General features: G+C 45.9%; 1 protein-coding gene across 1 annotated transcript in view; it reads left to right on the top strand.

Annotated features, from left to right (window-relative positions):
* The window catches only part of LOC140417956 (uncharacterized), a 28,119-nt gene that overhangs the window by 3,680 nt on the left and 9,395 nt on the right, over positions 1-15,044 (top strand). The window contains exon 2 of the mRNA XM_072501388.1: positions 358-1,286. Within this exon, the coding sequence (XP_072357489.1) occupies positions 699-1,286 (588 nt within the window). The 5' untranslated portion in view covers positions 358-698. The remainder of the gene's footprint in view (positions 1-357; positions 1,287-15,044) is intronic.

Here is a 15,044-nt window from a genome sequence, read left to right as displayed (position 1 = left end):
GATATGGGGAATAGTGTGGGAAAATGGTGCTGAGGTAGATCGGCCAATTATCCCATTGAATGGCTGAGCAGGCTCGATGGGCTTAATGGCCGACTGCAGCTCCTGTTTGTTATGATCTCTGTGTCCAGGACAGGAAGCAGTGAGCACGGATCTGTCAATCAGCCTGAATCAGCACCTTCAGGAAAATTGGGAGGGTGAAGATTAGATACAGCAGAGTGAGAATGGAGGGAGAGTGTGTGGGATGGAGATTTACACCTTTTGGGGAATGAGAGAGGAAAGAATGTTCCAGAAAAATTAAAATAATCTGAATTTCTATCCAGTACTGACAATGATGTATTGTGTGAACTCATTTTGCAGGATGTTAAAAGCATAGGATTTACAGACAGAAATCTCAAACATCACATCTAGATCTGACAAAGTCACTCGGTTCAGCGGCCATTAAATCTAGAAAAGAAATGTTTGTCCGATTTGTTGGCTTCAACAAAGTTTAAACATCAATGTGACTGGAAAAGCACCGAGACACACACACCCGAGTGAGAGTGTTCCAGAGCACTGACTGTGGAAAGAGATTTAACCAGTTACACAGCCTGAAAAAACATCACACCATTCACAGTGGGGAGAGACCGTACACGTGTTCTGTGTGTGGACGAGGCTTCAACTGATCGTCCGACCTGGAGAGACACGAGGCGACCCAAAACATGGAGAAACCGTGGAAATGTGGGGACTGTGGGAAGAGATTCAGAGTCCCATCTGTGCTGGAAGCTCATCGAAGGATTCACACTGGGGAGAGGCCGTTCACCTGCTCTCAGTGTGAGAAGAGGTTCACTTGGTTACACAACCTTCAGTCACACCAGCGAGTTCACACTGGGGAGAGGCCGTTCACCTGCTCTCAGTGTGAGAAGGGATTCACTTGGTTACACAGCCTGCAGACCCACCAGCGATTTCACACTGGGGAGAGGCCGTTCACCTGTTCTCAATGTGGGAAGGAATTCAGTGAGTTAGCCAGCCTGAAGAAACACCAGCGAGTTCACACTGGGGAGAGGCCGTTCATCTGCTCTCAGTGTGGGAAGGGATTCACTCAATCATCCAGCCTGAAGTCACACCAGCGAATTCACACTGGGGAGAAGCCATTCACCTGCTCTCAGTGTGGGAAGGCATTCACTCAGTCATTCAACCTGCAGATGCACCAACAAGTTCACACTGAGGAGAAGCCATTTACCTGCTCTCAGTGTGGGAAGGGATTTTGTGTTTCATCGCGCCTGCTGAGACACCAACAGGTTCACAAGTGATTCCAGGGGTTGAATTCTGCTGTTACTGTTTCTGCTCTCAATTACATCCAGGACTTCATTTAATTCATTCCGAAAGTTGGTCAATGATGGTTGGAGGATAGGGCAGCACAGTGGTGCGGTGGTTAGCACAGCTGCCTCACGGCACCGAGGTCCCAGGTTCGATCACGGCCATGGGTCACTGTCCGAGTTAAGTTTGCACATTCTCCCCGTGTCTGCCTGGGCTTCGCCCCCACAATCCAAAGATGTTCAGTGTAGGTGGATTTTATTTTTGTTTTTTATAAATTTAGAGTACTCAATTATTGTTTTCCAATTAAGGGGCAATTTAGTGTGGCCAATTCACCTACCCTACACATTTTAGAGTTGTGGGGGTGAAACCCACAATTTAGAGATTTTTAGAAATCCAAATTTAGAAATCTGTGTCTCTGCTTTAAACGCACTCAATGACTGACCTTCCACAGCCCTCTGGGGTAGAGAATTCCAAACATTCACAACCCTCGGAGTAAAGAAATGTCTCCTCCGAGACCGGTCCTAAGTGACTTATATTGAAATTGTGTCCCCTGGTTCTAGACTCTCCAACCAGGGGAAACACCTCATCTGCATCTATTGCCAATTATTTTTGGCTATCCTCAACAGACACAGAATACAAAGCAGCTGATAAATGTGAAGAACAGATGATGAATGCTGCAGCATCGATAGCAACCTGTCTGACCATCAAGTGAAGAATTCTGCTGTCAGAGCCAGGCAACTCCATATCAGTGAATTGTTGAAGCTTTTCTTGTGTATTCTTGGAGGGCGTCCCAGTCTTTGGAAATCTAGGAGTGGGTAAATTTATGCTTGCGACTGTGACATGTGAGACTAAAATGGACTATACTCACTACACTCGCGTGTATGTTTGCCTGTTGAAAAATGTAAAATGATATTATAGAGTATAAGTTGCATGTAATAAGAAATGTTTAAAATTTAAAAAGTTTTCAGAAAAATAAAGCCATCTGTGGACATTGCTGGTTCATTTTTTTTTTAACGGGGGTGTGACGATTGGAAGATTTTAGAAAATGCAATTTTCAATGTATTGGGCAATTTGCAGGGTTAAAAGCGTGGGGTTAGAGTGCGGTTCACTGCAGTGGTCCTGTTTTTATTTGAAAGAAGGCTCCTGTTTTGCAGGGCCTGGGTGTTTTTAGTAGCCAGAAGATGAAATTGACAAAGGAATGTGTTTTTCAGTCTGGGCTAATGGACTGTGGGTTGACTGGGAAAGTTCTTGTGGAATTAATGTTCTTTGCAGCCGGCAGAGATCATATTGTTTTCCAGCTTGGGGAGATTAGGTCATTGCTGCGTGCAACCAAGGAAGGCAGAAAGACATTTTAAAAATCTTTAGAGAGCAATTTGTGGAGAAAGATTTGGAGAGCGAAATTCAATTCTGGGTCCACAATTCTCCCACAGTAAGATAGATTGAGAGCTGTATCTTTCTTTTCCTGTTGTTTAATGGGAGATTGAGTAGTAATGTTTAAATGTGTAATTGTAAGCTGTTGTTTTTGGGTGTGAAGTTAAAAAGTTTAATATTGTAGCCACAAAAAAGTTTTATTTTAAAAATAACCAAGCCCTATTTCTTCATGCGATCACTCCTGGAGTGAATCATTCTTTCCGCACAGTCACACAAATAAACTGAAATATTGGGGTTTTGGTCCAGTATCCTAGCCACTGTTGGGGTCTGGTCTGGGATCGGAATAGTGACCGATGTAACAATTGGTTGGAGGTCCATTTCCCAAAAGGTCCTCCAGCACCTTCCTTTCTCTCTATTAGTGCTACGCCCATGGCAGTTTTCCAACTGGGACACAGGCCCCGTTATTCTCAGCTAAATTCAGCCCTCAGCTCTGTCGCCCGGCTGCCATTGATATGAACAACAGAGACAGAAAGGTGCCCGAGGAGAAAGTGGGAAGTTAAAACTTGTGGCTCCAAATCAACACTTCAACATTTGTCAGTGAAATATATGTTATTTATTTACTGGGTTTTTCGTTGTTAGATTTAGGCACTGGAGGCACAAGGTGGAGGCTTTTAAAGTATAACTTTTCCTTTCTAACTAGTGTCAGTCATGGCTCAGGGGGCAGCACTATCACCTCTGAGTCAGAAGGTTAAGACCCAGTTAGGGACCTGTGGACAAAAAACAGCTCCAACATTCCTTCTCCTAGCACTGAGGGAATGCTGCACTGTCAGAACAGCCTTCTCTCAAATAAGATGTGAAACTGAGGCCCTGTCTGCCCCTTTCAGGTGGATGTAAAAGTTCCCACAGCCACTATTTTGAAGAAGAGCAGGGGAGTTATCCCCGGTGTCCTGGTCAATATTTATCCCTCAATCAACATCTGCTCATTATCACATTGCTGTGTGTGGGATCTTGCTGTGTGTAAATTGGCTGCCGCGTTTCCGATATTACAACAGTGACTTCAAAAGTACTTAATTGGCTGTAAAACACTTTAGGACATCCTGTGGTTGTGAAAGACGCTATCGAAATGCAAGTTTTAAAATTGATGATTTCTGTTATCTGATCTTGTTATCTGGAACTTAATTGCCTTCAGACACCCCCAATTTACCATTTAATAAATTCACTTTGGTTCAGACAAGACTTTAACCAATTAAGGCAAAGGCAGAATCCTCTGGATAGTAAATTTTAAAAGTTTATTTAATGAAGAAGGTTTACTGAACAACTTTAAGACATTGACTTTTACAACTTCATGTGGGTGATCAGTCAGTAGAAGCGTAACCCTCTCTCGCTCCTTCTTTGACAGTAATTCTTGTGGAATGCAGCCTTGGGAGTCTGGCTCCCTCTTTGACAGTAACTTCCTTGGAACTCGGCCTCGGGAGTCTTCAGTCTTGGCCAACAAGACCTTCGGAACCTCAACTTTTATCCCCAAAGTGACCATTACCTCACGTCAGAGTTGGGCCTGTTGTAACATGACATTTGGTCACTAGATTAATTGAATTGGATCCCCAATTACTTATACTGCTTACTCTCATTATCTTAGACAGGAATACAATAGAACTGTTTCATACTATCCCTTTATCTGATTCTATACAATCCCTTATTCAGACAGTTTCAAATGTTGAGGCTAATCTGAGCTTGAAGGTTTCTCTTGCCAGTACATTTATCTTCATTTCACATTCTTCACATGCACAGCATATTGCTGTGCATTTTTACAGCAAATTTAAAAAGACTTTCAGTCTTTCACTATAACTACTGATTCATGATGGATCATTAGTTGCAATTCGATTAAACATCAGTAGGTATTACTGCTACTGGCTGGCAGCTAATTCTAATTAATACAGTAATCTAATTCATACACTTGGTTAATACAAGATACAGTGGTTTAAAAAGACAGTTTGTGGAAGGCAATAGCTTTCTTTTTTACTAATCTTGATCAGGTTGAATAATAAGCTTATTCTTGAGCCAGGCGTGGGTAGAATATGAAAGCCTGCCATTTATCAAAATACTTTCTTTGTATAAACAATTTCTGCTAGCTCTGCTGTTTAGAGACATTTGGGTTTGTACAATCTTAATTTATGAAAGAACAATTCAGCCATTACAATACTATCTATTACATTGTTTTGCGAATTATAACTTAAAGTTCATTGTTGAATAATCAACTGTTTTGTGACTGGCTTCTAATATGAAATCAATATGTGATTAACAAAGAAATGTTAGATAATCTGTTCAAAAAGGAAGCTACATGTTAGAGTTTAAAGTAGCTTCCTTGACCTTGTTACTCAAACCATAAATATGGTGGAAACGTGATGGAATTATAAAATGTAATGGATTTCCCAGTCCTACCTACAGTTTTGTACATTACAACAATGACTACACTTAGCACTGCACTCATTAAGCTTCACCTGATGTCTATATTCACATTGTGTATTTATTGTATGTCCTATGTTTTTGACCTTTGGAACGATCTCCCTGCACTGTATGCAGAACAATACATTTTACTGTACCTCAGTACACATAACAATATATCTCAATCTTTTGGAGGTTTTGTGATGTTATAGAAAAGGATTTTTTAAAAGAATTTCCTCATACTTGGGATATATTACAGTTGGTCCCCTCCTCAAAATGATTGATGAAGATTGAGCTTTAATTTTGAGCAATATTTTGATTCTCTCTGAAATTCTCAATGAAAATCTAAACACACTATAGCCTGAATAATTTGTTTTTAAAACACAGGCAAGTTGCTGTGATCAGGCGAGCATTACCTGAAAAGGGCGCAAGAAACAGATTCAACTATTTCTTTCAAAAGGGGAATTGGACAGATCCTTGAAAAGAAAAGAAAATTTCTGGACAGTGGGATTAATTGGTTGGCTCTTTAACAGATCTGGAATTAGCACAATCGTCCGAATGGTCTCACTCTGTGCAATCTGAGCCTCGTATGCAGTTAACGCGAATGGTATTGTGGTAAAGGGACCTGGGTGTGAATGGACCAGGGCATCCTGGTAATAAGTCACTGAAGGCTAACATACAGGTGCATCAAGCTATTAGGAAGGCTAATGGGATATTGGCCTTTATCACAAGAGGATTTGAGTACAGGAGTAGTGAAGACTTGCTTCAATAGTATAGAACCTTGGTTAGACCACAGCTAGCGTATTGTGTGCAGTTTTACTCACTTTACCTTAGGAAAGGTGTTATTGCTGCAGAGGGAGGGTAATGAAGGTTCAACAGACTTGTTCTGGGGATGGCAGGACGGTCCTATGAAGAGAGATTGGGGAAACGGGGTGTCCAGTCTCCAGAATTTTGAAGAATGAGAGGTTATCTTATTGAAACTTATACAATACTTAAAGGAATAGGTAGGAGAGATGTAGGTGAGATGTCCCCCTGGCTGGAGAGTCTGGAACCAAGGGGCACAGTTTCAAAATAAGGGGGAAGCCACTTAGGACCGGTCTCGGAGGAGACATTTCTTTACTCAGAGCGTTGTGAATCTTTGTAATTCTCTACCCCAGAGGGCTGTGGAAGCTGAGTCATTGAGAGTGTTTAAAGCAGAGACTGACAGATTTCTAAATATCAATAACACAAAGGGATATGGGGATAGTGTGGGGAATAAGGCATTGAAGGGAATGATCAGCCATGATCATGTTGAATGGTGGAGCGGGCTCGACGGGCTGAATGGCCAACCTCTGCTCCTATGTTCCAATGATACACAGATAGGTAGGAAAGTAAATTGTGAAGAGGACATGTGGAGACTACAAAGGGATACAGATAGGTTAAGCGAGTGGGAAAAGAAGAACAAAGAAAAGTACAGCACAGGAACAGGCCCTTCAGCCCTCCAAGCCTGTGCCGACCATGCTGCCCGTCTAAACTAAAATCTTCTACACTTCCAGGGTCCGGATGCCCGTTAAACGTCACTATCATCCCTGCTTCCATCACCTCCTCCGGCAGTGAGTTCCAGGCACCCACTACCCTCTGTGTAAAAAAACAAAACTTGCCTCGTACATCTCCTCTAAACCTTGCCCCTTGCACCTTAAACATATGCCCCTTGGTAATTGACCCCTCTATCCTGGGAAAATGCCTCTGACTATCCACCCTGTCTATGTCCCTCATAATTTTGTAGACCTCTATCAGGTCGCCCCTCAACCTCCATCGTTCCAGTGAGAACAAACCAAGTTTATTCAACTTTTCCTCGTAGCTAATGCCCTCCATACCAGGCGACTTCCTGGTAAATCTCTTCTGCACCTTCTCTAAAGCCTCCACATCCTTCTGATAGTGTGGCGACCAGAATTGAACACTATACTCCAAGTGTGGCCTAACTAAGGTTCTATACAGCTGCAACATGACTTGCCAATTTTTATACTCCATGCCCGGCCAATGAAGGCAAGCATGCCGTATGCCTTCTTGACTACCTTCTCCACCTGTGTTGTCCCTTTCAGTGACCTGTGGACCTGTACACCTAGATCTCTCTGACTGTCAATACTCTTAAGGGTTCTACCATTCACTGTATATGCGTACCTGCATTAGACCATCCAAAATGCATTACCTCACATTTGTCCGGATTAAACTCCATCTGCCATCTCTCCGCCCAAGTTTCAAAACAATCTAAATCCTGCTGTATCCTCTTGACAGTCCTCATCGCTATCCGCAATTCTACCAACCTTTGTGTCGCCCGCAAAATTACTAATCAGACCAGTTACATTTTCTTCCAAATCATTTATATATAAATGTCCCAGCTCTGATCCCTGCGGAACATCACTAGTCACAGCTCTCCAATCAGAAAAGCACCCTTCCATTGCTACCCTCTGCCTTCTATGACCTAGCCAGTTCTGTATCCATCTTGCCAGCTCACCTCTGATCCCATGTGACTTCACCTTTTGTACCAGTCTGCCATGAGGGACCTTGTCAAAGGCCTTACTGAAGTCCATATAGACACCATCCACTGCCCTACCTGCATCAATCATCTTTGTGACCTCCTCGAAAAACTCTATCAAGTTTGTGAGACACGACCTCACCTTCACAAAACAGTGCTGCTTCTCGCTAATACGTCCATTTGCTTCCAAATGGGAGTAGATCCTGTCTCGAAGAATTCTCTCCAGTAATTTCCCTATCACTGACATAAGGCTCACGGGCCTTAATTCCCTGGATTATCCTTGCTACCCTTCTTAAACAAAGGAACAACATTGGCTATGCTCCAGTCCTCCGGGACATCACCTGAAGACAGTGAGGATCCACAGGTTTCTATCAAGGCCTCAGCAATTTACTCTCTTGCCTCCTTCAGTATTCTAGGGTAGATCCCATCAGACCTTGGGGACTTTAATATTTTTCAAGACGCCCAACACCTTGTCTTTTTGGATCTCAATGTGACTCAGGCTATCAACACACCCTTTTCTAGACTCAACATCCACCAATTCCTTCTCTTTGGTGAATACTGATGCAAAATATTCATTGAGTACCTCTCCCATTTCCTCTGGCTCCACACATAGATTCCCTCCCCTGTCCTTCAGTGGGCCAACCCTTTCCCTGGCTAACCTCTTGCTTTTTATGTACGTGTAAAAAGCCTTGGAATTTTCCTTAACCCTTTTTGCCAATTACTTTTCGTGACTCCTTTTAGCCCTCCTGACTCCTTGCTTAAGTTCCTTCCTACTTTCCTTATATTCCACACAGGCTTCGACTGTTCCCAGCCTTCTAGCCCTGACAAATGCCTCCCTGAGGCCTACAATATCTCTCGTTTTCCAAGGTTCCCGAAATTTGCCATATTTATCCTTCTTCCGCACAGGAACATGCCGCTCCTGAATTCCTTTCAACTGACATTTGAAAGCCTCCCACATGTCAGATGTTGATTTACCCTCAAACATCCGCCCCCAATCTATGTTCTTCAGTTCCCGCCTAATATTATTATAATTAGCCTTCCCCCAATTTAGCACATTCACCCGAGGACCACTCTTATACTTGTCCACCAGCACTTTAAAAGTTACAGAATTGTGGTCACTGTTCCCGAAATGCTCTCCTACTGAAACTTCTACCATCTGGCCGAGCTCATTCCCCAATAAGAGATCCAGTGCAGTCCCTTCCCTAGTTGGACTATCTACATATTGTTTTAAGAAGCCCTCCTGGATGCTCTTTACAAACCCTGCCCCGTCCAAGCCCCTAGCACGAAGTGAGTCCCAGGGGAAGTTAAAGTCCCCCATCATAACAACCCTGTTGCTTTTACTCCTTTCCAAAATCTGTCGACCTGTCTGCTCCTCTAACTCCCGTTTGCTGTTGGGTGGCCTGTAGTAAACCCCCAAAATTGTGACTGCACCCTTCTTATTCCTGATCTCTACCCATACAGCCTCGCTGCCCTCTGAGGTGTCCTTTCGTAGTACAGCTGTGATATTCTCCTGAACCAGTAGCGCAACTCCACCACCCTTTTTACATCCCCTCCCCCTCTATCCCGCCTGAAACATCTAAACCCTGGAACGTTTAGCTGCCAATCCTGTTCTTTCCTCAACCAGGTCTCTGTTATGGCAACAACATCATAGTTCCAAGTACTAATCCAAGCTGTAAGTTCATCTGCCGTATCTGTTATACTTCTTGCATTAAAACATATGCACTTCAGGCCACCAGTCCCGCTGTTTTCAGCAACATCTCCCTGTCTGCTCATCCTCAGCACCATCCTGGCCCTATTCCCTAGTTCTCCCTCAATTTTTTCGCCTTCTGACCTATTGATCCGGTACCCACCCCCTGCCATACTAGTTTAAACCCTCCCGTGTGACACTAGCAAACCTCGCAGCCAGGATATTTATGCCTCTCCAGTTTAGATGCCACCCATCCTTCTTGTACAGGTCACACCTGCCCCGGAAGAGCTCCCAGTAGTCCAGATAATTGAAACCCTCCCTCCTACACCAGCTGTATGGCCACGTGTTTAGCTGCTCTATCTTCCTATTTCTAGCCTCACTGGCACGTGGCACAGGGAGTAATCCCGAGATTACAACCCTAGAGGTCCTGTCATTTAACTTTCTGCCTAGCTCCCTGAACGTCTGCTGCAGGACATCATCCCCCTTCCTCTATGTCGTTAGTACCAATATGTACCACGACCTCTGCCTGTTTGCCCTCGCCCTTCAGGATGCCCGCTACCCGTTCTGAGACATCCTGGACCCTGGCACCAGGGAGGCAACATACCATCTTGAAGTCTCTTTCACATCCACAGAAGCGCCTATGTGCCCCTGACTATAGAATCCCCTGTGACTATTGTTCTTCTGCGCTTTGACCCTCCCCGCTGAACATCAGAGCCAGTCGTGGTGCCACTTCTCTGGCTGTTGCTGTTATCCCCTGATAGGCTATTCCCCCCAAAAGTATCCAAAGTGGTATACCTGTTCGAGAGGGGGACAACCACAGGGGATTCCTGCACTGACTGCCTGCCCCTCCTGGTGGTCACCCATCTCTCTGCCTACACATTGGGTGTGACCACATCTCTATAACTCCTATCTATGACGCTTTCCGCCACCTGCATGCTTCTAAGTACGTCCAACTGCTGCTCCAATCGAACCACGCGGTCTGTGAGGAGCTGCCATTGGCTACACTTGCTGCAGATGTAGTCAACCGGAATGCTGGAAACGTCACAAATCTGCCACATCTCACAGTTGGAGCACTGCACCCCGTTGAGTGACATTTAAGTACGAGTTAATTAATTTAAAATAAACACTTGAATTATTGTTAGATTGAGTTACAATTAACTATATGGCCCTGACGCTAGATTATTACTGTAAAATTAAATGCTAAATACCGATCTCTGCCCTCAGGTTTAGTTACTCCACTATCTAGTTAATCAATTATATTTGTTTTGCAATATATATATATTTTTCAAATTTAACAGATTCCCAACCAGCCAATCTAGGTCACAGCTTTACTGTGATGTCACTTCAGTTCCCCCCCCCCCCCCCCCCCCCCCCCCCAATTTGAAAAGGTAATAAAAATCATTTACCTTCCCAGGATGCTCTCTGGTTCTCTCCCTGCAGATTAACAGTTACAGGCCAGAAGAAAGAAAACAAAACGGTCGGGAAAAAGCACCTTCTCCCACTCTGCACCGAATTACCTCACTGCACCAAATTACCAAGTTCCAAATCCCACTCTGGCTGTGTCTCACTCAGGATGTGTTTCCTTCATGTGCGCAGCAAATGGAGTTTCATGGGGGAAATGTGAAATTGTCCATTTTGCCAGAAAGAATAAAAAAAGCTTATGATCAAAATGGTGAGAGATTGTAGAGCTCCGAGACTCAGAGGTATCTGGGTATCAACCACAAAAGACGTGTCGATAGGTACAGCAAGTAACTAGGAAAGCTAATAGAATGTTTTTTTTAAATTGTTCTTTTATTAATGCTTTTTTTCAAACAAATTTTTACATCACTAATAACAAAAAAAAAAAAAAAATATTTAATAACAAACAAACCAGGTGGCTGTTATCATTATACAAAAATAAAATATACATTAAATAGACAGCTCCCGCCCCCCCCCCCCCCCCCCCGATTGCTGCTGCTGACACTTGCTGCTCCCCTAGAAAGTCAAGGGACGGTTGCCACCGCCGGGAGAACCCCAGCAAGGACCCTCTCAAGGCAAACTTTATTCGCTCCAGGCTGAGGAACCCCGCCATATCGATAACCCAGGTCTCCACACTCGGAGGTTTCGAGTCCCTCCACATTAACAAGATCCGTCTCCGGGCTACCAGGGAGGCAAAGGCCAACAACTCGGCCTCGGTCACTTCCTGCACTCCCGGACCCTCTGACATCCGAAAGATCGCTATTGTTGGACTCGGCTTCACCTGCGTGTCCAAAATCCTGGACCTAGCCCTTGCAAAGCCTCGCCAGAATTCTTTAAGCGCTGGGCATGCCCAGAACATATGGACATGGTTCGTCGGACTCCCTGAACACCTCGCACACCTGTCCTCCACCCCAAAGAACTTGCTCATTCTCCCATCGTCATGTGAGCCCAGTGTACCACCTTAAACTGAATTAAGCTGAGCCTGGCACATGATGCGGACGAATTCACCCTGCCCAGGGCATCAGCCCTCAGGCCCTCATCTAGCTCCTCACCTAGCTCCTCCTCCCACTTGCCCTTCAGTTCCTCCACTGAGGCTTCCTCCGCCTCCTGCAGCTCCTGATAGATGTCTGACACCTTCCCCTCTCCTACCCAGATGCCAGACACCACCCTATCCTGTATCCTTCGAGGAGGTAGCAACGGAAATGTCCCCACCTGTTTTTTGAGGAAGTCGCGGACTTGGAGGTATCTGAAGGCATTTCCCGGGGGTAGGCTGAACTTCTCCTCCAGCGCCTTCAAGCTAGGGAAAGTCCCATCTAGAAACAGGTCTCCCATCCTTCTAATGCCTGCCCTATGCCAGCTTTGAAACCCCCTGTCTATCAAGCCCGGAGCAAATTTATGGTTATTCTGTATCGGGGTCCACATTGAGGCCCCCTCCTCCTTCCTGTGCCTTCTCCACTGACCCTAGACCCTCAGCGCCGCCGTCACCACCAGGCACGTGGTGTATCGTGCCGGCGAGAGCGGCAGCGGTGCCATTACTAGTGCCCCTAGGCTGGTGTCTTTGCATGACGCCGCCTCTACCCGCCGAGGCCGACTCCTCCTCAACTACCCATTTCCTGATCATGGCCACATTAGCCGCCCAATAGTAGCCACAGAGGTTTGGCAGTGCCAACCCCCCCCCCCCCCCCCCCCCCCCCCGCTTCAAACAAAGTATTTTAACTTGCGGGGTCTTGTTTGCCCACACAAATCCTGTGATAATCCTGTTCACCCGCTTGAAGAAGGATTTGGGGATGAAGATGGGATGGCACTGAAAAACGAACAGGAATCTGGAGAGAAGCATCATCTTCACAGTCTGCACCCTTCCCGCCAGGGAAAGCGGGAGCATGTCCCACCTTTTAAAGTCTCCCTCCACCTGCACAACAAGCCGAGATAGATTGAGCCTGTGCAAGGCATCCCAGTTCCTAGCCACCTGTATACCTAGGTAACGAAAGCTTCCCTCCGCCATCTTGAGCGGGAGCTCCCCCAGTCTCTCCTCCTGGCCCCTAGCGTGGATTACAAAAAGCTCACTTTTCCCCACGTTCAACTTGTATCCCGAGAAGCTCCCAAAGTCCCTTAGGATCCGCATGACCTCCCCCATCCCCTCTGGCGGGTCTGAAATATACAACCTACCTAACATTTCCCACAGGTACTCCCATTCCACCCTGTCAAAGGCTTTCTCTGCGTCTATTGCAGCCACTACTTCTGCGTCCCCTCCTTCTGAGGGCATCATAATAATATTCAGGAGCCTCCTCACATTTGTGTTCAATTGCCTGCCATTGACGAAACCCGCCTGGTCCTCCTCAATCACTCCCGGACGCAGTCCTCTATTCTGGTAGCCAAAATTTTTGCTAGCAGTTTGGCATCCACATTGAGGAGGGATGTCAGCCTGAAGGACCCACATTGAAGCGGATCCTTCCCCCTCTTCAAAATGAGCGAGATCAGTGCCTGCGACATCGTCGGGGGGAGGGTTCCTCTTCTCCTTTGCCTCGTTAAAGGTTCTTAGCAGGAGTGGGCTCAGAAGCTCCGAGAATTTCTTATTAAATTCTACAGGGAAGCCGTCTGGACCCGGGGCCTTGCCCGACTGCATACTTGCTAGGCGCTTAACCATCTTCTCCAACTCAATCAGGGCCCCCAGTTCCTCCACCCGCTCCTCGTCCACCCTTGGGAACCTCAATCGATCCATAAATTGCTTCATCCCTTCCCCTCCCCTCGGGGGTTCTGACTCGTACAGTTTACAGTAAAACTCCTTAAAGACTTCATTGACCTTCTCTGGGCCCAAGACCGTATTACCTTCCTTATCCCTCACTCCCCCGATCTCCCTGGCCCCATCTCTCCTGCGAAGTTGGTGCGCCAGCATCCTACTTGCTTTCTCCCAATACTCGTAAACTGCCCCTTTTACTTTCCTCAACTGTGCCTCCGCCTTCCCAGTGGTCAGCAAATCGAACTCCGCCTGTAATCTCCGGCGCTCCTTTAGCAGGCCCCCCCTCGGGGGCCTCCGCGTACTTCCTGTCTACCCTAAGTATCTCTCCCACCAGCCTCTCCCTCTCCGCTGTGGGATCTTTAACATCCACCTGATAGTGACAGACAGGGCCTTCGTTTAGAATCTTATTTGAATCTTATTATTAGGGGCTGGTTTAGCACTGGGCTAAATCGCTGGCTTTGAAAGCAGACCAAGGCAGGCCAACAGCACGGTTCAATTCCCGTACCAGCCTCCCCGAACAGGCACCGGAATGTGGCGACTAGGGGCTTTTCACAGTAACTTCATTTGAAGCCTACTTGTGACAATAAGCGTTTTTCATTTCATTTCATGTATTTGAAAGAAGGCTGTTCTGACAGTGCAGCACTCCCTCAGTGCTGCGAGGAGGAATGTTGGATGTGATTTTTGTCCTCGGGTCCCTGGATTGGGACTTGAACCTACAACCTTCTGACTCCGAGGTGAGAGAGCTGCCCACTGAGCCACGGCTGACATTATAGACAATACAAAGTTAGAAAGTGAAAGTTACCCTTTAAAACCTCCACCCTTTGCCTCCAGTGCCTAAATGTAATAATAAAAGCCCCAGTATAAATAACATGGATATGACTGACAAATGTTGAGGTGTTGGTTTCGAGTCACAAGGTTTGACTTCCCATTTGAGCCTCGGGCACCTTTCTCTCTATTGCTCATGTCAATGACAGGCAGCGACCGAGCTGAGGGTTGAATTTAACTGAGAATAACGCTCCAGTTGGCAAACTTCCATGAATGTCACACACTTTATGTAAAGGGCTAAATCCAGATTTAGAGAAGACAGATTTTTAATTGGTAATGGGTTGAATGTTAATGGAGAACTGGCAGTACGGTGGAATTAAAGCCAGGATGAGAACAGCCATGATAGAATGATAGAGCAGACTCGATGGGCCAAATGGTCTAATTCTGCTCCTGTATCTCATGACTTTATGAAAGGGGGAGACATTGATTTCCTCCCAGATGTTGTGCAGAGGAGGAAGTTTTAGTCTGAAACTCATTGTCCAACCTCCACATTGTGACATCACAAAGGAGCTCGTCCTCTAAATCAGATAATAGGAATAAAACCATTCCGCAGTGACGTCACTGCATTTGAGCGCACCCGCCCGGCGAGAGAACACGTGAGCCCCGCCCCCACCCTTTGTTCTCCCTCCCCCAGCACATCGTCAAGACGGTTTCCAGGCAACCGGCTGACAGCTGAGACCAGAGCGTGCAGCCCCTCCCCCCAACTCAGGACT

Source organism: Scyliorhinus torazame, chromosome 5 (assembly GCF_047496885.1).
Source record: "Scyliorhinus torazame isolate Kashiwa2021f chromosome 5, sScyTor2.1, whole genome shotgun sequence".
Taxonomy (NCBI): Eukaryota; Metazoa; Chordata; class Chondrichthyes; order Carcharhiniformes; family Scyliorhinidae; genus Scyliorhinus; species Scyliorhinus torazame.
The sequence above is the reverse complement of the archived record's forward strand: the minus strand, read 5'-3'. Positions and strand labels throughout refer to the sequence as shown.